Source organism: Drosophila serrata, unplaced genomic scaffold (assembly GCF_035046125.1).
Source record: "Drosophila serrata isolate PLE 108 unplaced genomic scaffold, ASM3504612v1 contig_269, whole genome shotgun sequence".
Classification (NCBI taxonomy): Eukaryota; Metazoa; Arthropoda; class Insecta; order Diptera; family Drosophilidae; genus Drosophila; species Drosophila serrata.
In genome coordinates this window covers 334,122-359,441 of record NW_028257167.1, presented here as the reverse complement: position 1 = coordinate 359,441, position 25,320 = coordinate 334,122, and the positions used below count along the sequence as shown (strand labels likewise).

Below are 25,320 nucleotides of genomic sequence, written 5' to 3'. Positions count from 1 at the left end.
TTGGTAAACAATTTTGACTAGTTTTCAATTTTCCAAGGGATATCGGATATATTTCTTAAACAAAATATAATTTATAGTCAATTATAAAGCAATTTAGAATTCAATATTGCAATATTTATGCTTTGAAGAAGGATATTTCTGCCTAATTATCTTTAAATCTTCCGTAATTTCTCTCTGTACATGTGCCTGCAGCATCTTAACGTACCTTCTCCTTGCGCAGCAGCTCAATATCCTTCAGTTTGCCATCGTGTGGCAAACGCGCAGCTATGATTATGTTCTCCTCGGTCATATTGAACAGCGTTAGGGTGCACTGCGTCTGAACGGAGAGAGGTGATGGAATGCAATTAATATATATATTGCCTGGACATAACTTTACTATGCGTTCGATGCTCGACCATAGCGAAACCTGAGGCAGCGGCTTACCTGATTATCGATGTATGTGGTTACATACTGCTGCAGGGCACGCACGGCATCCTGAACCCCGAGGTTCGTGTGAGGACGGAGCAGTGCCTCGTCGGCGGCACTATAGCCCAAAAGCAGGAATACACCACCTGTAGAGAAGGAAACAGAGAGAGGGGACAAAAAATGTAGCGAATGCCACATCAATTGCAGCAAAACGTAATTTACTACGGAATCCGCGTACAAAAACGCACGCAAGTGCCAGTGCCATGTGGCAAGTGGCAAGTGGACAAGAGCCATGCAACCTTGCTGCTGCCACAATGGTTTTTCTTTTTCTGTGTCAAATATGCTCTCTCTCAAGTGGCTCCTCAGCGCCCGAGAAGGAGGTGTCCTGACAAAAGGCCTTAAAGCAAAGCCACAAGCTTCCCTCGCAGGATTCTCTTTTCTTGTAATTTTTAGAGACCTTTTAAAGGCCATTTTGGGTCTAGAAAATTAGGATAGGATGCCCCAGAAGTCATTACAAATTTTAAGTTAAGAAATTACAATTCATTTAGAACATATTTTTAAGAGTTATGAAAACTCTAGTGAGTTCTAAAGCCCCTCTGAGTTACTGTATAAATTAAAATTGAAATAGAACTTTATGCTCTCAAAATGTACATTTTTTCTCAACTATAAACTATAAACTCAAGCTTAAATTCTTCAAGTACGGATTCCTGGTGGACTTCCTTAAAGATCTTTGCGGCACACACACAAAAATGCAGCTGCATTCCACCTGACAGCCCCGCCTCGTCATTGCCTGTCGCCGGCGATAATCGCTAAGTGCTTAACGCACTGCGAACTCGACACGCCAACGTAATGCCGCAAAAGGGGGTAAGGAAAAAGGTGGTAGAAAGGCAGCAGGGCGGTTGGACAGCAAGGATAGCAAAGGATATGCAGACAAACTCACCTGGCAGAATGTACTCCCCAAGCGGCGGCTTCATGCAGATGAAGCGGCCCGAGTAGCAGAGGCAGCGACCGCGGAACGCCTGGTAGGCGGGCGAGGCGTGGCTGTAGAAGGCGAGGGCGGTGCGGCAGGGGGCAAAGGGCACGCAGAGGGCGTGGCAGGTGAGGGTAAGAGAGTCGCCGCAGCTGCACAGCTCGCTGCACTCCACATCGTCCAAGGAGTAGATCTGTAAAGGAAGCACAACAAAATATATAAGGAGGGAAAGCATTAAATTGCATTGTGCGGTTACGTTACGTATACGCCCGGCGTGACCATAATTAAATGATGGCACAAAACAACAAACCCTTAACTTTGCTACATACATGTATGTTTGTTTTATGATTTCCCTATTTTCCCCAGCACGTGCCAACACGTGCAGGTTTTCGTACATATTTTCACATTTTCTACTTTCAGCCAGCTAGCCATTTTTCTCTGGCTTAACTTTTACTTATGTTAATGCGAGATAAAGCACTTTCAAATACAAATCCAGGCCAAAATATGAATGAAATATTAATTTCCATTTATATTTGCATTTCGGCTTGCCAACTATTTATATTAAAATTATCTCACTTAAGGTTTTATTGGCCAAATGCATTTGATTTGACCAATAATTTACTTACCCGCTTGCTGCTGCCCTCACGAATTAGTTGATCTGATTGTCGAGGTCGTTGCACCACACAGTTTCCTGCAAATAAAATCGTTTTCAATTTTCAAAAAGCACTTCATATTTGATGGAATAATTCATTAAACCAATTTGTCGACACTGAAAGCAGTGCCGTAAACCAGTTTAACACCTTTGATTCAACTTAATTTTCACTCGACGAACAATGTTGACTATTCCACTCATGTTTCTGTGGCTTTAAGTGTTTGTTGCCTCCTCACCCGACCATGCCACTCGTGCCCCGAAAATAAAGGATATCCGCCACTCATGTGGGGCATTCATCATGTCATCAAAGCCATTACGACTTTTTCCTGGCCTTTCCCCAAAAAGTTTCTCCCGGGCATCGCGAGTGTGTGTTTTTGTTTATGTAGCACAAATTTACACACCCGAGACCGAGACCTGACTTTCGCACTTAATTACCACCAATGGGCACTTTAAAAATGGCCAAGATGTGACTTAACTGGCACCTGGGGTCTCGGCCCCTAATCAAAATCCCTATTTTAGCGAAAACTTTACCAATAAAGCCGCTATAAAATGCACATAAATAATTGAAGCCTACACACACTGTAGTTTACAATAGTTAAATATAGTTTTAAAATATCCTAGCTCCCGGCAGGGAGCAAAATCAATTATAGATGAGACACAAACAGGTTCAGCTGCGGGCCAGAAACATTTCATGCAAAATTCAAAGCCAAATGTCCCAAGTGTCTAAATAATTACACCGGACGAGCTGACCACACGGGATGGCAGCCCTGACTGACTGCCTGGCTAACAAACTGGCAAACTGACAAACTGACGGACAAACTGACGGACAAGCTGACGGACTGGACAACAAACAAACAAACAAACTCATTTACATTTTTAATGATGTTTGTAAACACACGCCTCGTGGCCCCCGGTAGTCCCTGTGATAAATGAATGGACAATAAACGATGTCCTCGGCAGGAGCTTTTAAACAACGGAAGTATTATCACAATGCAGTCGAGTGATATGTTATGTGTGCGCTTGGCATTCAAAGCATAATCGGATTTGCCATGTCCTAGGATTTGCCAAGACTCTACGGCATTTTGGCGGACTTTACATTGGGCACACACACACATATTCCCCCCAGTATAATTGCCACATCAGCCGAAAACAAACTCATTTCCGGTTGTGGCCCTCCTCATGTGTGTGTGTGTTGTGTGTGTGCGCACGTGGGATGACCAATGCGGATACTGAATTTTAAATGATTTGTGCGCACAAAATATTAAAATAATAATCACGGTCGTCGCTGAGTTATGCTTTCAATTAGCCAAACAACCGCAGTCACCGCATCAATTATGTTGAAAACTTCAAAACGGAAACGATGCCCAAATGTATAAAAATGTGAGTGGGAGTGATGCACGTTAAAAAATGGATAATGTTTTAATGAAGAAATGTTTTTTACTTTGACTTTGGGGGGATAAAAGGAATACAAAAATCTATCAATTGAAGGTTTGTTTAGTGTATTTCTTTTATATTAGATTTTAAATTTAATAGTCTTTAAATTATGCGGGTATGATACTAGTTCAAGTTTAATTTAAGTTTTCAGAAGAGGATTTTAACCAAGTTCACACATAATCCCTTTATGACACTTCAAATAAATAAATAATCTAAGAAAATCGATATTCTTCGGAAAAATTACTATGATAATAAAAATACTACTTTAATGCATTCTAATGCATTATAACTAAAAAGTATATGAATTTCTCATTAAGTATGTGTTATCAATACGGTCTTACAATATGTATTGCCTTTAGCTGTTGTCTTCCTGTTAATTGCTCAAAATAAAATGGACCAAAGTCCAGAAATTATCTATTAAATTTCTTTCCATTTTTAATCGGTGTGACCGTAGTCGCATTAAAAAAAAGACAATCGAGAAAAACATGAGATATAGTTGTCTCTTTCGTAGGTTCAAAGGAGGCCTTTTATTAGTGAATTAGTGTCATAACCGCATAGGCTAGTTAGCTTTGAATACTAATGATTCAGGACTTTGGAAATATTGTTAATATATATATAGTAAAGTAAAAGAGACTGTTTTTAAGGACTTTATTTTGATATAATTGAGTTCTGTGCCTTGTATGTGTACATCTATACTGATTTTTAACTTGAATAAATAACTGTTAAATGTAATTTCGAGTACAATTTCTTTCTTTTCTTTCTTTTTCCCATCCCTTGATTTTTTTGCCGAGTGTAGAGTACCTGCTAATTGTTATTAAGCTGGCGGCAACTTTAGATGAGGCACCTGAGACCTTGACCACACACATACACCTGAGGAGAGCTCGCTCTCATAATCGAGAATGTCAGACGAATATACAGATATAAAGAGTATAATTTTCGGACAGATCCAACCGCAATTGGACGCCCAACCGATTCCAACTCGGTGGACATGGGAGCAATTTGTTACCCACTTGCATTTACTTACTTGGCGGCTGCGTTGTTGTCGTGGTCGCCATTGTTGTGGTTGTTGTGGTTACCGGCTCCGTGATGCTGATGCCCACAAATTCCGTTGTTTCCCTTGGGTCGACGAAAATTACTGGATCATCGAAATCTATACTGCCACTGTTGCCGCGTCCCCCTCCCCCCTTTCCGTTATTTTTACGTCTGCCGCTGTTGCCGTTACCGTTGCCGTTACCGTTACCGTTCCCGTTACCATTGCCATTTCCATTTCCGTGTCCATGGCCGTTGTTGCCGCTGCGATAATCGTCATTTCCGCCATTTCCGCCGCTCTCGACATTTACGCTGGGCAGCGGGATTGAATCGGGCAGATCGAGATAATTGTGTTCCACCGATGCTGGCTCTGATTTCTCTTTTGGCTGCCGGTTTTCCCCAACAATTTTCCCATATTTTTTGTTGTTTGTTGTTGTTTTTTTTTACGGTTTGGTTTTGCGTTTCGTGGTTTTTCAATTTTGTTGCAGGGTTTTTTTTTTATATTTTTATTTGTTTCATATTTGTTTTTCCACATTTTTATTTATTTATTTGCATTTTTTTTGTGGTTTTTGCGGTTCATTGTTGCAATTGTTCGTCGTTATTATTGTTGTTGTTGGTGTTGTTGGTTTGCATTGTCGAAGGGAGAGAGAAAAAGGATGTTAAAGAGTTTGAAAACGAATACGGATATATTATATGTACATATATACATATTTTTTTAAGGGGGGAAAGGAAAGGGGGGCTTAATCTTTTTGCTGCCGCCACTGCAAAGGCAACAGTAGCAGTTGCAGTAGCTGCTGCAGGTCACAGAAATTGATTGCTTTGTCGGTTTGCACAACCCGAGGAACTGGGCCACAAGCAGAAACAGAAACAGAAACAGAAACAGAAGTTTACCAGGATACCAGGAAACTGATCCACACTCGAAAAAGGGATATTGTATAGCCTATACATTAAATATATATAAATAAACTAAAGTTTTTCTGATTTTAAAACGTATTTTGATCAGGGTGAAGAGCATATTGTAATTTGTAGGGCTTTCTTAAGCATTAATTTAGCGATGGAATGTATATAGTTCTTTTGAGACAGTTAAAAAATAAATATTAAAAATGTATTTAATTTGTATTTACTTTCTATTTAGCAACTTTTACTTTTATATACCTTTTTTTTTGAGGCAATAGAAAAATAAACATTAATAATATGTAATTTTTATATCAACTATTCACTATGAAATAAATGAACTGTCACTTGTTATATTCAGATAAATACAAGAACTCGTTAGTTCTATTAATGCAAAAAGAATATAAATAATTATACTATTGTCCTGCAATATTTATATATTTATTTGAAATATATAATACATATGTACCAACTTTTTGCTGGGTAAATTAAGATTTTTAAAAATGAGTGCTTACTTTGATTATACAATAAATGCATACGTTTTTTTACATGTAAAAAAGGATTTTCACTTCCTTTATTTTCCTACAAAAACATATTTTCTAAGCTCTTTTCTCTACTAAATTCTTCATAAATAAACAACAAATGCATTTTTTAACTACTCAAATATGCAAAGTATTTTGTTAGAGTGATAGTTTTAGTGGCCAGGACCAGTACAGAATCCGGGATGTGGACTTTGTTTTGACCTGGCATGTTGTGTGGCATATTGTCCACTTTGCCATGCTCAACCCACAATAGCCACGCCCACCCGCAAGCCGCCCCCTTTTTGAGCCACTGATTGAGTGCTGATTGGGAAACAGAACAGAAAGCGAAACCGAAGGATGGATGGACCAACCAAAGGATTAATAAAGGGAACGATGCGTTGGGAGTAACTGTTGTTGATGCTTGTTAAAGGTAGACACAACGCCAAATAGTAAGGATCGGGTCAAATCGACCACTAGTTGACCACATTGGGCAATTAGGACTCGAATGGGGGTGGGGATGGGGCCTAAGATGCCCAAGTAGGCATACTCACCGCATATACGTCCTTGAAGATGTGCGTTGCCGGTTTCCTTGGCGTTTGCTTCGGCTGCAGGCTGGTCGTCGTCGTCGGTGTTGTGGTGGGCGGCGGTGGAGGTGGCGGCGGTGGTGCCCGTGTCGTCGTCGTCGTTGTTGTGGTCGTCGTGGTGGTCGTTGTCGTCGTTGTGGTGGTAAGGAAACCGAGCTCAGCCAATCGCTTCATATGGAAATCCTTTTGAGCCTCAACTATAGGTGGGGAAATAAGAGATGTCGAAGCATAATTTTATTTAATTTTATTTTAAACTCTGAATAAAATATACATATATTTTTTGAGAGTTCCTGAGACTTACCCACGCAAGGATTCATCCACAGCAGTCGTCGCCATCCCACGCATTGGTACAAGTGCTGGGGATCTGTTCCCTGGCAGGCACAGGTCGTCCTCAGCATGGTTCCCAGTATGCCAATCATTGCCGTTCGACATCCGCTTGGTCTGCCGGCACACTTTTTGGTCACGCTGTCCACCGCACAGGCCTGCTCGTAATACTCCAACTTGAGTCTGCAAGAACAAGACAGAAGAAATTGATACGGTTTCAAGTTAAATTGCACTCGAATAGGTTTATTATGACAATCTTTATTGTAAAAGTAAAGCTAATCCCAAGATTTTTCCTAGAACTCTCACCCAACACTTTTTCCTTTCATATTCAAAGCCTTCAATATTAATTTTTAATATATTAAATGCACTTCCAACATACAACCCTATGTCTATTTTGCAGTGTACTGATAAGCAGCCTCGTAAAACCCAAGTAAGCTTCTCTGAGAAGCTGGCATCCCCAAAAACCCATTTCCATTGCCATGACACTGGCTGGAAGTCTTCGTGTCCGTCATGCGCCAGTTAGCTGCAGATGTAGATGCATCTCCTTTGGTCCTCCAAGTCCTCTAGGTCCTCCGGTGATGGTGATAAGTGTCCCATTGCCGGCACTGCATTGCACTGCACTGCAGCTTCTCCCTCACCTGAGATTGATGTCGGCCAATTTGTGCCGGCATTACTCTTCTCTCTTGGAATTCTACTGCATTTCATCGTCTTGGTGGCAATGCTGGGAGGGGGAATGTCGGTTTTGCTGTCGCATCATCAGAGCAGGTAAAATTTATGAGGCCCAGGTTCTCAGGCTTTCGGGATACGAGTGGGGATTTTTGGTCAAAAGGCATGCGACGTATGCGTAATATTTCAATTGCTGATTATCGTCACAAGGCGATGACTTGGGCATATCAATGGGATATTGGATGCTTCCTAATTGTGGCTACAGGTCAGGTGCAGGAAGTTTGAAACTCAAATTTTATGATAATTACTGAATAAATTCCAAGGACTTTAAACCTATAAATTCTTCTACGTTTGTTTTTTTTCCTTTATAGAAAAATTATTCTTAGATTCGGACATTTTTCCAGGAAGCCTTGTTTCCACTGCACAGTTGCTGCAACCCATCTCAATCGGCATTTGACGTAATCTTTGAGATTTTCCTGTGCTTTATGGATTGCATAATGTCTGCAATGGTTGCTATTCAATTGAAAATTGTGCGGCCAACAAAGTGCAGTTTAAGACGTCAGAGTGCTGCAACTTCGATGGCAGCCAAACAAATGAGCATTTTGCCGCAGTCACCCCTCGCAGGCACAGGTTCAGGCTCAGGCACAGGCTCGGGTTCAGACTAAGGCACGTGTTGGCGCACAACGCGTCGTATACGTAATAAGTCAACATAAGCACTCCACACGTTGCCCCGGCAGAGGGCATGACTTTACACCCCTCCTTAAGCAGGCAGCTGGTGCTGCAGCATACAAAATGAGCGTCATTAGTCCAATTTAGTTGTTTACCAAAGCAAGTGCGATTCACTTAAAAGGCAATTAATTTCCACAGCCACAGCACACGACCACGTACTTTGCGGTCGTTCAGCCGTAACATGACAACAAACAAACAAACACGCCGAAACAACCCAAAACTCCCTCTTCACCTCACCCGGTTTCTAAGCATGTGCATTCGAGATGACAGCTTCAGGGTGAGAGTAAGGATGAGGACGAGGATGGGGGTGCTGCTCCTGCTGCATCGTATTTATAACTTAACTTTGTGTTTGACACATTCACGCGGTCTGGCCTGCAAGTTTTAGGTGCTGTCTGGCTTAATGAAGAGCTGACTCCGGCTCCTTCTCTGGCTTCAGCTTCAGCTTCGGCTCTTCTGAGTTGTGGAGATTGAGTATGGGACTTGGTGTGATGGAGTTGCCTTTGGCAAAGTGGTAATTTTATGCCCCGCTTGCTGGCAACTACAAAATTCCGAAGCATCAAGCTTGTGTCAATTTAACGAGTTCGGCTAAGTGTCATCAAAGTTGCGGCTTTCGCAGACTTTGCCGTGGCTAAACGCCTCTAATTCAATATCAACGCGAGCATGAGACTAAGTCTGGGGGAAATCCAATTTCGTCTAATTGAATTGGTGGCAAGTTCAAAAATAATACGGCAGTATATAGTAGTATGTGGCAATTACTGTGATTGGGAACAGTTTTTATATGATTATCAAAGATATAGATAAAAGTATAAAGTAGAAAATATAAAGATAAAATGGATTTAAAGTTTATTTGACAGTTTATCTAACTTAGCACAAACTCAAACCATTTTAAAAATCCCTAAAGGATTTTTGTATGCAGTATCATTTTAAGGTATCGTCTGAAATAATTTTAACACTTTTTATACCCTTACGGGGTATTATAATTTCAGTCAGAAGTTTGCAACGCAGTGAAGGAGGCACCACCGACTATATAAAGTATATATAATTTGGATCAGGATCAACAGTCGAATCGATCTAGCCATGTCCGTCTGTCCGTTTCTGCGCAAACTAGTCTCTCTGAATGAAACTTTGCAGTTAGTCTTCTATATACTCTCACTCGTATATATGTCGGAACGGGCCGGATCGGACGACTATATCATATAGCTGCCATAGGAACGATCGAGAAATTTGAGAGGATGAGAATGGCGATTTTTATTGTCGGAAGACTGACAATCGCAGTGGCGATAACATTTTTATTTTTCAACAGAATTTAATTAAATTTGAGATATAGCCATTTTATATTATTCTAGAATTTTGTGTAAAATTTTATGAAAATCGGACTAATATATCGTATAGATCCCATAGGAACGTTCGAGAAATTTGAGAGGATGAGAATGGCGGTTTTTATTGTCGGAAGACTGACAATCGCGGTGGCGATAACATTTTTATTTTTCAACAGAATTTAATTAAATTTGAGATATAGCCATTTTATATTATTATAGAATTTTGTGTACAATTTTATGAAAATCGGACTAATATATCGTATAGCTCCCATAGGATCGAGAAATTTGAGAGGATGAGAATGGCGGTTGATATTGTCGGAAGACTGACAATCGCGGTGGCGATAACATTTTTAGTTTTCAACAGAATTTAATCAAATTTCAGATATATCCATTATATATTATTCTAGAATGTTGTGTAAAATATTATGAAAATCGGACTAATATATCATATAGCTCCCATAGGAACGATCGAGAAATTAGAGAGGATGAGAATGGCGGTTTTTATTGTCGGAAGACTGACAATCGCGGTGGCGATAACATTTTTAGTTTTCAACAGAATTTAATCAAATTTCAGATATATCCATTATATATTATTCTAGAATGTTGTGTAAAATATTATGAAAATCGGACTAATATATCGTATAGCTCCCATAGGAACGATCGAGAAATTAGAGAGGATGAGAATGGCGGTTTTTATTGTCGGAAGACTGACAATCGCGGTGGCGATAACATTTTTAGTTTTCAACAGAATTTAATCAAATTTCAGATATATCCATTATATATTATTCTAGAATGTTGTGTAAAATATTATGAAAATCATACTAATATATCGTATAGCTCCCATAGGAACGATCGAGAAATTTGAGAGGATGAGAATGGCGGTTGCTATTGTCGGAAGACTGACAATCGCGGTGGCGATAACATTTTTAGTTTTCAACAGAATTTAATCAAATTTCAGATATATCCATTATATATTATTCTAGAATGTTGTGTAAAATATTATGAAAATCGGACTAATATATCGTATAGCTCCCATAGGAACGATCGAGAAATTAGAGAGGATGAGAATGGCGGTTTTTATTGTCGGAAGACTGACAATCTCGGTGGCGATAACATTTTTAGTTTTCAACAGAATTTAATCAAATTTCAGATATATCCATTATATATTATTCTAGAATGTTGTGTAAAATATTATGAAAATCGGACTAATATATCGTATAGCTCCCATAGGATCGAGAAATTTGAGAGGATGAGAATGGCGGTTGCTATTGTCGGAAGACTGACAATCGCGGTGGCGATAACATTTTTAGTTTTCAACAGAATTTAATCAAATTTTATATATATTCATTATATATTATTCTAGAATGTTGTGTAAAATATTATGAAAATCGGACTAATATATCGTATAGCTCCCATAGGAACGATCGAGAAATTTGAGAGGATGAGAATGGCGGTTGCTATTGTCGGAAGACTGACAATCTCGGTGGCGATAACATTTTTAGTTTTCAACAGAATTTAATCAAATTTCAGATATATCCATTATATATTATTCTAGAATGTTGTGTAAAATATTATGAAAATCGGACTAATATATCGTATAGCTCCCATAGGATCGAGAAATTTGAGAGGATGAGAATGGCGGTTGCTATTGTCGGAAGACTGACAATCGCGGTGGCGATAACATTTTTAGTTTTCAACAGAATTTAATCAAATTTTATATATATTCATTATATATTATTCTAGAATGTTGTGTAAAATATTATGAAAATCGGACTAATATATCGTATAGCTCCCATAGGAACGATCGAGAAATTTGAGAGGATGAGAATGGCGGTTGCTATTGTCGGAAGACTGACAATCTCGGTGGCGATAACATTTTTAGTTTTCAACAGAATTTAATCAAATTTCAGATATATCCATTATATATTATTCTAGAATGTTGTGTAAAATATTATGAAAATCGGACTAATATATCGTATAGCTCCCATAGGAGATCGAGAAATTTGAGAGGATGAGAATGGCGGTTGATATTGTCGGAAGACTGACAATCGCGGTGGCGATAACATTTTTAGTTTTCAACAGAATTTAATCAAATTTCAGATATATCCATTATATATTATTCTAGAATGTTGTGTAAAATATTATGAAAATCGGACTAATATATCGTATAGCTCCCATAGGATCGAGAAATTTGAGAGGATGAGAATGGCGGTTGCTATTGTCGGAAGACTGACAATCGCGGTGGCGATAACATTTTTAGTTTTCAACAGAATTTAATCAAATTTCATATATATTCATTATATATTATTATAGAATGTTGTGTAAAATATTATGAAAATCGGACTAATATATCGTATAGCTCCCATAGGAACGATCGAGAAATTTGAGAGGATGAGAATGGCGGTTGCTATTGTCGGAAGACTGACAATCTCGGTGGCGATAACATTTTTAGTTTTCAACAGAATTTAATCAAATTTCAGATATATCCATTATATATTATTCTAGAATTTTGTGTAAAATATTATGAAAATCGGACTAATATATCGTATAGCTCCCATAGGACGATCGAGAAATTTGAGAGGATGAGAATGGCGGTTGCTATTGTCGGAAGACTGACAATCGCGGTGGCGATAACATTTTTAGTTTTCAACAGAATTTAATCAAATTTTATATATATTCATTATATATTATTCTAGAATGTTGTGTAAAATATTATGAAAATCGGACTAATATATCGTATAGCTCCCATAGGAACGATCGAGAAATTTGAGAGGATGAGAATGGCGGTTGCTATTGTCGGAAGACTGACAATCGCGGTGGCGATAACATTTTTAGTTTTCAACAGAATTTAATCAAATTTCAGATATATCCATTATATATTATTCTAGAATTTTGTGTAAAATTTTATGAAAATCGGACTAATATATCGTATAGCTCCCATAGGAACGATCTTCATTTCTATAGAGCCACTAAATATTATGGTAAATCTTTACGCACTTTTTTTAATAACATTTTTTAAGACTTTCAACATGAATATTTAATTCATTGAAATATGAAAACTTAAGTAACCATTTATTATTGAACAAGACAAAGGAAAGTTCCCTTGGAAATCTATATATTATTGTTTTATATGATTCATATATAAGTATACATTAAAGATACATTAATTATGTTGTAATCCCAGAATATATTCCCGTATGTAATATGTAAAAAAAACCCCTTACTAACTAGTTAAATGTAATTTTAGATTACCAATTTAACAGCTTTCACAAAACCGTACGTTCATGACCGGAAAGTATACATTGGCATTGCGTACATTTCCGTTTCCGGTGGACTCTCTCTCTCTTTACGCTCTACATTTTTTGAATTATGACCCACCTGCACTCGCGATCCTCCTTGCAGCTGTCGGCGACCACGTGACAGGCGGGCGGCGGATGGTAGTAAATGCCATTGGAACTGGCCGGATTACTGTTATCGGGCGGCCGCTGGGCGCACACTGGATGCAGTTTTTCCTGTGCAATCATGCACATGTCGTGCCGATTGGCGTTCTGCTGGCTGCTCCCTGTTTTCCTGCAGCAGAACAATGGGAGTTTGGTTTGGTTTTTGGGTTCGGTTTGGCTTTCGTTTGGTCCTGGCTGATGGCCAGCCACTTACTTGCATAGACAAAAGGCAATGTCCAGATTGAGGTCCTCGTGGGGACCCTTGTAGAAGGCCTGGAGCGAGGACATGCATGCATTGCGATTGCAACGGTGCATTTCGCAGTGCATCAGCATCGGTTGCAGGGACGAGGAGCAGGACGGATCCTCACGGCAAGTGTCCAATGCCGTGTGACAGGTACTCTAAAGGGGATAAAAGCAGAGAGAGAAAAGAATCGCAATTGATTTTTTATAAAATAATATTCGTATTGTACAAAGAAGTCTTTATAGATTCGAAAACCTTTCATAAAAGGTATTAAAACTTATAATAATAAAATGGCATTGAAGGTATTTGTAAACCCTAGTAATTTCTGTAAATTTAAAATATGCAATTCTTTTAAAAGATTCAATTCTTTTGAAATTTTTGTTCTCAGTGCCCTAATAAACGCTGCAAATTGTGTGAGCTGCTTTATGCATTGTCCATGTCTCTCGTTTTTGGGGAACTTTTCTTTGCACTCACCTGAAAGTGTTGCTTGATTATTTCCGTTGAGAGGTCAACTTCGACATCCTGACCACCTGCAGCCGGCCAAAAACGTGCCCAAGTGTGTCAGTCGCATTTTGCATTTGCATTTTGCATCGACCAAATGTTGCCCGGGGGAGTTTTTTGGTTGATTGGGGATTTATCGTTGGGCAGATGGGTAAATTGGTGACCGCAGCGGCGGAGGTGCGTATGGAAAATGTTTGAAATAGTTCATTAGTTTTCAATTTGCGAAACCCTTTTTCACTATGCTATAGCATATTCGATACGAATTCGGCACTTGCACACACACACAAAAAAAAAAACTATATATTTACTATATATATCGGCGGTGTTGTTGCCTTTCCCCAACCAAACTGGCCGATTGCATTAGCTGTTTTAACCCAATTCGGGTTTGGTTAGTGCTCTCAATCATTTAGAAATGAGTTGTAAAATCGCTGATTACACCTATCGAGAGTGGATCGCATTTAGAACTAATTAAAATGTTAAATTTATGGACGTGACCTTTTGTTTGTCCACATTCGCCAGTGGAATGGTCTTAATTAATTTCATTTATTTATACACGTTTTTAGTCGCTTATTTGCTTATTCACTCTCAATTGGCATGTTTACAGGTACAATATAACTCTGCGAAGCTGTATTTAAATGTGTTTAAATGATGGCCTAATCACAACTCAATTACTTTTCATGTCCGTTAAGGGTATATGATGAGTACCATTCTGAATATCAATCACAGCCTGATGGTTGGTTCGGGCGACAGCCGCTATCGATTGCATTTTAATTAACCAACTTTCAGTTCGCTCTTCAGTTTCAATTGGTAATCATACAGCGTTTGCTTCAAAAAATCCCCCAAAAATTCAATCCCCCGCAGATTATACCCTTTGTCGAAACGGCACAAAAAACGATTGAAATTATTAAATCAAAATAACAAAAATGCACATAAATAACGTAAATTAAATGCAAATATTCCACAAATTTGGTTTTTATTGCCTATTACTGGAATCCAGGGGGGTTAGAGAGAGGCGCAAAGACAGAGATTCGAGAGTGAGAGTCAATTATGGGAATTATGGGGGGAATTATTACTTTCAACATTTTTGGGGGCGTGGTCGCAGGGTCACAGGGCTGGCAAAACACAACTAAGTTCTATATATATAAATATATATGTATATGAAATTTGTATAGATTTATTTGTTATTTTATTTATTGGTTTCGACTTTAAAAACTACCAAACCTACTGATAAAAATATGTATTCTGTTTTTTTTTTTTTAAAGGAGGGGATAGATCGGCAAAGATACTCTAACTCCTGTGTGACTGTGTGTGTATTTATATGTGAGTTTTGGGATGTATCTTTCGGATTTTTTCTGAGGTCCCCAAAATGGGGGATTCATGGCTCCATGACTCATGATATATAGTATAGCCGATGCTCTGTGATGATGTGTAAGTCTTTGGTATACTTTACTGGGGTTTCTGTACTATGCTGGGTGTGTGTGTTTTTTGGGGGTCACTGAATTGAACTCAATTTATGTTTCAAATAAGGCAATGTAGGTAAACGCAAATAAGTCGATTTTCAAACGGAAAACACGGAAGAAGCCAAACAGAAAAGTCGGGCAGCGAACAAAATAGTCTTAACAAAATCAATTTGTATGTTTTCTCTTTGAGGGGAAGATTGTTTTTTCTTGGCTTTAAGCTCTTATATATATATTAAATATATTCGATAAAAAGTCCAGCTTCAAAACGCCGTCTCTCACAGAAGAAGTTTTTGATGTTATTTCTTTGTTTCGGTGGCTTTTTTTGTATGAAACAATGAACTTGATGGCTGGTGAACTTGAAAAATGCAGAATGTATATTTTTTGTATGACACAAATGTTGTTTGCACTTGAAAAGGGGAATGACTTGGAGGATCTCAAAAAAACTTGTTCGAAAACGTTTTTGACTTTGGGTTAGTTGTTATGGTTTTTGGTTGTTTGGATTCAAAAAACTGGGTGCGTTGGAATAAATTTGAAAAAGTGTGCTTGAATTGAATGTAACAAAATTTGATTTGGTTTTCTTTTTGTTTTTTTTGGTTTAACTTTATGTATATATTTTAGGAAAGAAATTAAATGAATTTTGTTTAGTTTTTGGTTTTGTTTAGGGTTTTTCATTTTGCTCACATAACGTAGGAAAAAGGTAGGATCGAAAAATATTCACAACTTGTACACAATTCTATATTCTTTTTTGTATTTTCTAGAGTTTTTCTGTTAGATAAACAAAATGTCAAACAAAATTCATATTAAGGAATAAATTGTTTTAAACGCATTGGAAGCAAATTGTTTGTTTTAATTCTTTTTGTTTTTTTTTTCTTGGTTTTTTTTTTTGGTTTTAAGAAAATTTCAAAAAACTCTCAAAACAAATGGCAAGCTACGTAAAAGGAATTGAATTGAAACACAAAAGCAGTTAAAATAGTTCGAGATATATGTAAATATTTATATATGTATAGAAATTGTAATGTATAAATTGTTTGTAGTTGTAACTATACTTAGATTTCGTTTGTTTTTTCGTTTTTTTTTTTATATAAAGGTTTGAAAGAGCGATTGCCAAAAATTATGCACAAAGCCAAATGGCGTACGGATCGCGCCAAGTTGTTTGTATTTATATTTATATATGTATATATTCACCTTCAAACACAAAAGCAAAAATTTGAATGAATTTAAATTTGAGTTTTTGGTAAAAATTTACCTGCAACAAGGTGTGTTTTTTTTCGTTTACAGGAGGGGGACGACACAAAACGGAAATCATAAATAAATCCACAAAAATCTATCTAAACGGTGAACGAACGAACGAACGAACGAAATGAACAAACGAACTTTTTTGCCTGTTAATTAGTTCTAGGAGTTTGAACACACACAAATCTGGATTTGCATTTATTTTTCTGCATGTAATTGCTGCATTTCAAAATTGATTTATTATAAATTATTTATTTTTTTTGCTTGCTTGGTTGGTTGGACTCGTGGACTTGTTTTTTTATTTATGGATTTACGTTCATGCTAATACGTGTACACATACTTTGGTAGTAAACACCGGTATTTCCGTTTCCGCCATAGCCGAAGCCCGTATCAATGATATCGAACGGTTCATTATCGGCAGCCGCCGCTGCCATGTGCCGCTGATGGAAGCCGCTTATATTGAACGGATAGCTGGGCACGCCGTGCATCGAGCCCGGATAGTTAAAGCTGCCGGATAAGCCCAGGCCCATGCCGGATCCGGAGATGGAGCCGGAGCCGGAGCCGGATGTGGTGACCATGCCGGAACCAGAGCCGGTGCCCATGGCTATTAGGGGCGTATCAATTAGGGCCAAATTATCATTGAAGATTCTCTGATGCAGTTTCTCGTCCATTCCCAATATTCTTACTGCAATTTGAGGTTAGCAAGAAGAGAGAGGAGGGGGGTAGAGTATGGTTGTAGTTTGTTGTAGATTTTTGTTGTTGGTTGTTGTTGTTGGTTGTTGTGATTGGTTGTTTGTTGTTATAAGTTGTTGATAATTGTTGTAGTACTTGTTCAGTGCCATCTATATAGTTGTAGTTATTTGGATTTGTTATTTGATTGTAGTGACTGTTGCAGCTACGCAGCATTTGAGTTATCCAATCAGATTCGCATAAATTTCAGTATATTATATCTGGTTGTAGCATTTGGCTTTTCTTACAATCAATTTTTCATAGCTATTAATATACTTTTATTATAGGTATGTTGAAAAATAAGGAAAAACATAAAAACCATAAATGATATACTTAGATTGTTCAAATGCCAAAGACTTGGCACAATCACAAAAAAAAAATTAGAAAGGAATTCCTTTCCCTTCGGAAGGAACAAACGAATACAGATAGTGTCAACGGAAGGAGAGTAAAAAAATTGAACAAACATACAGTGGAAAATGTGAAAGAGAGGAGGCGGTGTACCAACAATTATCGTTCAAAATTAGTGCAGGTTCGAAGGGAGAAGACTAAAACGCTTTGCATTGAAACACAAAATAGAAACGAAATCGAAATTGTGTTCTATTTTTGCGATTTTCATAGGAACTCTCCTGGTTCCCGCCACGCTTCGAATCCCATTTCGCTATCAATGGCAAAACATAAACAGAAGGCAAACAGTCTGACAGTCGGCAGTCGTCATTGGTGAGTCTGTCTGTCAAATGTCATGCGCTGATAGAGCGGGCAAATGGTAAATGGTAAACGCCGAGGTCTCAAAACGCTTTGCAAACCGCAGCAGCATCAATATCAGCAATGACACACAGAGAAAAATATATAGTAGCTATGCGGGTATTTAATTTAGTTTGCATTTGAACTGGTGTTAAGAATTGATCAAAAGATAAAGTTGTAAATTTTGTTAACTTGAATAAGCGATAAGAATTGAAGTTTTATTCATTGAAAAACGCTTAACTGCTATAGACTATTTTTAATAAGTAATTTTCAACAAATTGCCGAATAAAAATCTAAACAGAAATCATCTAAGAGACTTGACTTATTAGGTTATTTAGAGCATTGCTTCAAATTTAATTGGTGTCAACTTGAATTGGTATTAAAAATGTATCAAATAGTATTTAAGTATTTAAGTAGTATTTCGATAAATTACTTTCAATTCGCGAAATGTTATTGTAAATGAATTTTTTATTAGTATAGAAAATTAAAACACCTTAGAGACTTCTTAGGCATTTTTAAGTTTTAGTTAGTATTTATTTGTTTTGAATTTGTCTCGGTGCTTAAAATGTATCTCAAATTCGTTTAAATAAGCTAAGATTTATAATTTTAATTTATTTGGAATTTCTATACAATTTTAGTATTAAAAACTTAAAGGGATACAGTCTTATAAGCATTCTTTATTAGGTACTTTTTAGTTGAACTAGACTATTTAAGGTCAATTCACTTAAAAATTGTTTTGCAAAGCAAATTTTTGACTAATGTTAAGTTTGAAAACTAAAGGAAACCTTTTTATTGGTTTGCTTTATTCGGTATTTAAAGTAAAGATATTACTTGTCAAAATATTTCCAAATCTCTAGGGATTTTTAGGCCCTTCCGTAATATGTTATATTAAATTAGAAAAAATCTTGTATGCTTTCCTGGCTTTTATATATTTTTCTCAGTGTGCGAATTGCTTATCTCGTCGAAAGCACGCCAAAGTGCGCTTCATTTGCGGCGTCTGGCAAAGCTCAAAAGGATGCCAATCCCAGTGCCATTTCCCCCCTTGCTATATAAGGATTCACAGGAGACTACTGCTGAATGGTGGAGGGTCAACTGCTGGCGCTAAATGGCCAAGGATTTGCCAGGAGACGTGCGATGTATTTATGTTTGTCTCTCGCATTGCCATCGCAAATATTTGCGCAACAAACAGACGCGACGCGACGCGGCGCGATGCTTACTGTCCTTGTGTCGGGGTGTCCTGAAGTCCTGAAGTCCTGAAATCCTATAGTCTCGTAGTCCCGTAGTCTTGGGTGTCTTGGGAGGGTGGCTTGAATGGGATTAGCTCCGTTCTGTTAACTGTTATCGCTGTTGTAAGCTCCTGTCGTTGAGTGGATCTGTGTCATCTAATTGTTGCGCATACGCAGCGTTGTCGCCGCGGTATCCGCTAGATTGCTTCAATACAAAACGTTTTCAGCTGCACTCGGGTCATTGCATGCCATTTAACATTTAACATTTAACCAAAAGCGAAGGGTTTCATATTGGGTTGAAAGTGCAGGAGAAGGGGAGGAGTGGCACACTCATACATAAACATGAGTGTAAACATGGCTGCAGATACGGTGCGCGAAATTTAAACAAACTCATAAACAACGGAAATAAATTCTGAGAATGTGCAATAATTTCAAAATTACATTCTGGCCAGTGCGTGTGATGCTACTGAGTGTGGAATGTGTGTGTGCCAAGGGTGTTGTGTGTTGTGTGTAGGGTGTTGTGTGCCATATCAAATATAGCCGAAAACAGGGCCCATCCGTGGTTTTCATGCCCTAATTGGGAGCCTGTTTGGCTGTGAGCAGCTGCATCGCCTAGATACATACATACACTCACATTCATGCTCTCGCTGCAGGCGATTGTCCCTACGGATACACGGGTACAGAGATACAGATACATAGATACATAGAGATAGGTGTGTGGCGGCGGAACTGTGGTGTCCACATATCGCCCTCTGCTACTTCTAAGTGGATTGTGCGATATTATGAAAATATTTATAACACGCAAACATCGTGCGGATGTATCCTATATATACACTATATATAGATATATATCTGTAGATATACATTTATCTATGTGACTGTGCTCTGGGTGCTTAGGAGTTGTGTGTGTTTTTGTGTGGGTTTAAGGGTGCTGGGTGTTGGTGTGTGCCTTGTTTCGTTTTGTTGTTGGCGCAATGCTGACAAATCGCTTTATTTGCTTTTTAGTTGTGCTTAATTAAATTTTCAAATTGAACGCTCAGCTTAATTTTTATACACGAGATACCCATTAGTTGGAAGGGAGTATTCAGAGCTTTGTTGTGGGGCTTAAATAGATTGACTTCATAAATTCAAGTATAAAGAGTTAATTGTGTTGGTAAATCCTATTTTAGACATACAACTTTAATATAAGTTTCATGTTCGCTACTTAAGGAAGGAGTTAAATAAATAAAAGGAGCTACAAATAATAAAATACTCCTTTGAGCTAGATTATAATCATTGTTTTAAGTTTCACAAAGTACTTATACGACCTTTAAATGCAAATTTATAAAACTATAAAGATTGAAGTTCAATAATTCTTTAACCTTTATAACTCTTAATAATTTTCTGTGTTAAATGTTTTATATAAATTACTGATTGATGACATTATTTTCCTCATATATTAGGTACATTCAACGACGACTCTCGACTAATCATAAATGACGTCTAACAATGTTTATTTAGTTTTATCAGCTATTGTTGCTTTGAATAGTGATATTGTTGATAGAAAATTCGTAACCCTTCGGGCCATTGAAAATGTTTATGCTTTTGCATTCGAGTATCCAATCAGCTACAATAACAATTCAATTTAAATTTCCCTCCTAAAACATAAAACACAATGCAGAAAAAAAGAAGAGTGGCTTTTGCTTGGAAATTTATGCACATCTCTTGCCTAAAGTGTGGCCTCGAAAATCTGATAACCCTTCAATATCATGGCGGGTTTATTGTTGTGGCTGCTGCTTGTGTTGTTAATTTACTGGTCGCCATAAACGTAAATAAGGCGAGTCATCGGTGAAAATCGACATTGTCATGTGTGAGTGTGTACGTGTGCTCTTGACGTGCATAAATAGTTTGCTAATATTTACAGCAATCCCATAGCCCGGCAGCTGCAACAATAGACAAAGCTGTGTGCAGAAATGCATAATGCACAATGCACAATGCAGGCTGGGAATTTATAACTTTGTCGAACAGATTGCCGAGTGCAGCACCGGGGACCAGGAGGAAAAACAAAACGACAGCCGTCGATGATGGATGGCCGGCGTCAAATGGCAAGTGAAATTCGTGGCCATAAATAAAAAAAAATGAAAACGAGGGGAGGAAATGCGCAACGAGACAGTTAAAGGAGCAGAGGGGAGGCAGAGAGGGGATGCATTGATTAGGCCATTAACAATTGTTGTTTTGTTGTGTTTGTTGTTGCCTGAAATTACTGAGTCTGTAAATAAACTGCAATTTATAAGCGGAAAACATAAGAGAACGAAAATATATTGTTGCTATACACTTTTATACCATTTTCCCTAGTTTGAAAATTAAAAAAAAACTTAATACCTTTTTTTTATATAATAAAATATTTTTTGAGTTCTCTTTAAGGTGCTTATGAAACAACACATTTTGCAAAATATATTTAGCTCAATACATTACAGAAACTTGATTAAAACCAATTCCTCAACTAATTTACATACATTGAAAAAAATATTATTTTTGAAACGAATTTTTTGTTTTATTATTTATTAAAATTTTAGAAATAAATTTTATGAAATTACTATTGTATAAACTAATCATTTGTCTTGGGGTTTAGCAGAATATTTGCCTTCTTAGGCAATTTTTAAAGAAAATAAATTTATAAGAAATTGTTATTTTTAAATAGTTATTAGGAAATTCTAACCATAAAATTTAATAAAGAATTTTAAAAACAATAACAGTAAACTCATCAGAAATAAATTCAATACTGAACTCTCTTAAAAGGTAGATTAACATAAATTGCTTCGATAAACATCTTTTATATTTGATTATAGTTCAAGAATTTGCGAAATTATTTTGCATAAAATCAAACAAAGCATTCTCCAGCATTATTTTCTCAGTGTATTGAGTGTGTGTATTAATTAGTACAGTGTGCTAATAAACCAAAAGCCACTGTGGAGTGCCGGGTTGCAGTTCTTGGACTTTGATGACGCGTTAAGGATACGAAATCCTTATTTATGATGCCAGTGTGCATTGCATAAGGCTATATATATATACTGCTATAAATATATACATATATACTGTTATATATATATGAATCTGTGTTTTGTGTGGTGCATTCATATAACTGCAAGTGATTGCCCCTGCAGATAGCTAATGCCATGGAGCCAATGGCAAACAACAAAGGATATAGCATAGTTGGCATAGTCTAGTCACCTTTGTTTGTTCTAATAAGCCTTTACAGAGAGAGAGAGAGAGACTTATACTAAGTGAGTGAGTGAGAGAGACGGGGAAAGTGGTGCAAGAGAGAGAGAGATAGAGTGCTTCTTGGTGCGCTTGGAATCATGTGGCTCCTGGAGGAAATACTTACTTACACGCCAATTGTCTAATTTACGGCCCGACCCCTTGCTTCATTTACCATTCAAAGTGCATAAATATTTAATTCAAATTAAATACCACCCAATGAGAGAAGTCATCCGGACTTTGTGGTAAGTCCACACAATAATTAACTTTTTGCCCCATGCGAGCGGTTATTATTACTAGTCAAAATATTAAAAAGAAAGAAAGAATTGAAACGAAATTAATAATTCAAGGGAAAACGATGTGAAATAATATTCCAAAGAATTGGCCCACAGATACAGATGGCTTTTTAATTACTCCAATTAAAATTGAAGCTACCTTGACCTGACCTGAAAAGCATTTTAAGCGGGAAATGGGAGGTATTATGAAACATATTTATATTAAGATAGCAAAGAGGTTCCTGAAGAGATTTTGTCGTGGCAATGAAACAGCCCTTATTGACAAAATTATGTATTATCTTATCTGATGAAGTCTTGATTTATGTGGCTTTAATCAGATTTAAATACAAAATGCTTACATATTTTTAAATCACGAAAAATATTGATATTTCTGTGAAAGATCAATCACCTACAACAGTTTTTATTTTAAATGCTTAATTAGTTTCCCTGGGGAAGATTTACCGTCTTAGCCCTAGTGAATATTTTTATATATATACCTATTTATTTGCTTTTAAAATTCTTTACCAAATTTCGTAAAAAATATTTGAATTTGAAATGCATTTCCTTGGCTTAAATATAAACCACTCTCAGTTGTAATTCATTTAATATGAGAGCTCCCCAAAACCATAATTGAGCCTAAAATCTTTTCCAGATTCATGTTGATGGGAAAATGGACAACTGAGGGTGCCTTAAGGGCTTAGACTGGCAGATAAAAGTACAGTGCAGCCTGGCTAAGTGCAATTAGATGGAACTCAGACTCACCTCGTTCATCCATCGTGGGTCCGGTGTAAGTGCGGTGGGTTATATCGCTGCCGGCAACTAAATCGCCGAGTGGTGGTGCTGTTTTGTGCATTTTGGTGCCGGTGCTGAATAAATTGCAGAGTTGTACAGATAATTAAGTGCAAATTACAAACAAGAGTGCGAGATATACATAGTAAATATATAGCAAACATAGGCTAACAAATAGAGTGGCGGTGCATAAGTAGATTTAGCAAATTACATAAATCTCATTGATTTGGGAAAGAAAATGACTTGAGCTTTGGCATTAATCGGCTTTGGGCATTTACAACTACAACTGGCCAATTAAATCATCATCATCATCATCACCCCCAAGGCCATGTTCTTTATCCAATGGTGCAGCATAAGTCTGACCTGGTCTACATTATAAATTACTAATCGTGTCTCGAGCTTAGAGTGTGCACCATTCATTTGAATATTTATTACAATGAAATGCATTAAAATCAGATTACATAAATGCTGGTCAAGTGCCACGGGGGAGTCCGAGATCCAAGGATTGCCCGCCTGCAGCCAGTCGGACTTATTCATTAGTTGGCTTTTTAACCGGAAATTGTGGCATACCCAAGTGAGTCAATTATTTTAAAAGCTTTTTGCATAAAGTTACCAGCTCCTCGGTGGCTTAGAAAGGAGAGTTAATGAAAGGCTATTCAGTGGGGGGCTTCATGTATGAGTCTGAGTGTTCGACTCTAAACTTTGTTGGAAAAGTTGCAGCTGCCGCCGCCTTTAGCCAAAGATGCCAAACCAAGTCGTCGGGGTAAATCGGGCGTACTTAGGTGGGCTGGGTATCGTGGGTGACGGCTGTCCCTGTCCCTGTCCCGGTTGTCCGGATCCCGTGGTTGAGCTCTGATCGCCGTGCGTGTAGTACGTATGCGAGTGGGGATGGGCATGAGAGTGGGGACCGGGACCCGCATCCACCACCACCACGACGTCATGGTCTAGTGCATCGCCAGCATTGTTGTGTTGCTGCTGCTGCTGCTGCACTGTCGTCGGTGGCGCTGGTGGTTTCTTGTGGGCCACCACTTCCACCACCACATCATCGTCATCGTCCAGGGTGTGAGGACTGTGCGAGGCCAGGACCAGGGGATTGTTAATGCCCCACGATGGCGGATGGAGGTAGTGCGGGTAATTGGAATAAATCTCGGCTCGTATGCGGTCATCATAATCATCGTCCTCTTCCTCATCCTCGTCCTCGTCCTCGTCATTGCCATCGTTCTCGTTTTCCTGCGGAGCCCCTTCCTCATCCTCTGCCCCTGTTGGATCACTTAAGCCATTGGGCTCGTCATGGTACTCGATATTGTTGGACATTAACTCTGTGCCATTGAGGCCATGCGGCTTCTGCCTCAGCCTGGACTTGGGCCTGGTCTTTTGTTTCGACCTGGACTTGGTCTTGGGCCGCGGGTGCTTCAATTTGGGCAGACCGTTGGGGAAGAATATTAGTCTATCTGGAAGGTGATATCGTGTGCCATGCGTGCGGAAAAAAAGAGAAAATCATTTAGTGCCGAAGAGGTGCAAGGTGTGCGTTAGTGTGTGTGTGTATTTAATTAGTGCAATTAGTGGTTGCTAGTACTAGTAGTAGTACGTGTAATAAAATTTAGCAGAAGGGAGATCACTCTCCTCTGAGGTGCTGTTAATCCATTAGTGCAGGTGGGGCTGGCTTGTGGGGCAGGTGGGTGAAAGGGTGTTTTGCGAAGTGGAAAATGAAATTATGCTTTAAAGAGTTTTCGTGGGGGGTTAAATTAAATCAAAGCTTTCCATGGACTGAGAGAAATCTGGCCCTATACCGAAAATGAAAAGGTTAGAGACAGTGTTGGTGTTTTATTCATCTTTTTTCCAGTGTATGCATAGTTGTGATGGAGTTAGTATTGGTCTAGACTTTGGTCTTATATATATCTACGGTTAGCGAGTTAGTTCT

The 25,320-nt window shown here is 38.0% G+C and overlaps 1 protein-coding gene and 1 long non-coding RNA gene across 15 annotated transcripts in view; one reads left to right on the top strand and one right to left on the bottom strand.

Annotated features, from left to right (window-relative positions):
• The window catches only part of Gfrl (Glial cell line-derived neurotrophic family receptor-like), a 119,486-nt gene that overhangs the window by 3,413 nt on the left and 90,753 nt on the right, over positions 1-25,320 (bottom strand). For 5 of the 11 annotated variants that reach the window (XM_086833081.1, XM_086833078.1, XM_086833079.1 and 2 more), the window contains 12 exons: positions 24,178-24,850; positions 23,373-23,476; positions 13,683-13,738; positions 13,182-13,366; positions 12,906-13,097; positions 6,791-6,996; positions 6,457-6,686; positions 4,486-4,876; positions 2,002-2,066; positions 1,346-1,568; positions 424-551; positions 206-316 (listed from right to left, as the gene is read on the bottom strand). In XM_086833081.1, coding sequence (XP_086689207.1) covers positions 206-316; positions 424-551; positions 1,346-1,568; positions 2,002-2,066; positions 4,486-4,876; positions 6,457-6,686; positions 6,791-6,996; positions 12,906-13,097; positions 13,182-13,366; positions 13,683-13,738; positions 23,373-23,476; positions 24,178-24,850 — 2,564 coding nt within the window. Of the gene's footprint in view, positions 1-205; positions 317-423; positions 552-1,345; positions 1,569-2,001; positions 2,067-4,485; positions 4,877-6,456; positions 6,687-6,790; positions 6,997-12,905; positions 13,098-13,181; positions 13,367-13,682; positions 13,739-16,742; positions 17,088-23,372; positions 23,477-24,177; positions 24,851-25,320 lie in introns of all 11 variants that reach the window. The other 6 variants (XM_086833083.1, XM_020957792.2, XM_086833082.1 and 3 more) reach the window with 2 other exon arrangements.
• LOC147643589 (uncharacterized) lies at positions 16,900-21,412 on the top strand. Of its 4 annotated transcripts, none has more exons than XR_015271801.1 (3): positions 16,900-17,848; positions 20,541-20,945; positions 21,002-21,412. It is a non-coding gene; the product is annotated as an uncharacterized LOC147643589 (long non-coding RNA). The 4 variants fall into 4 exon arrangements; XR_015271799.1 differs by having other exon boundaries at positions 20,541-20,947; positions 21,013-21,412; XR_015271800.1 differs by having other exon boundaries at positions 20,759-21,412.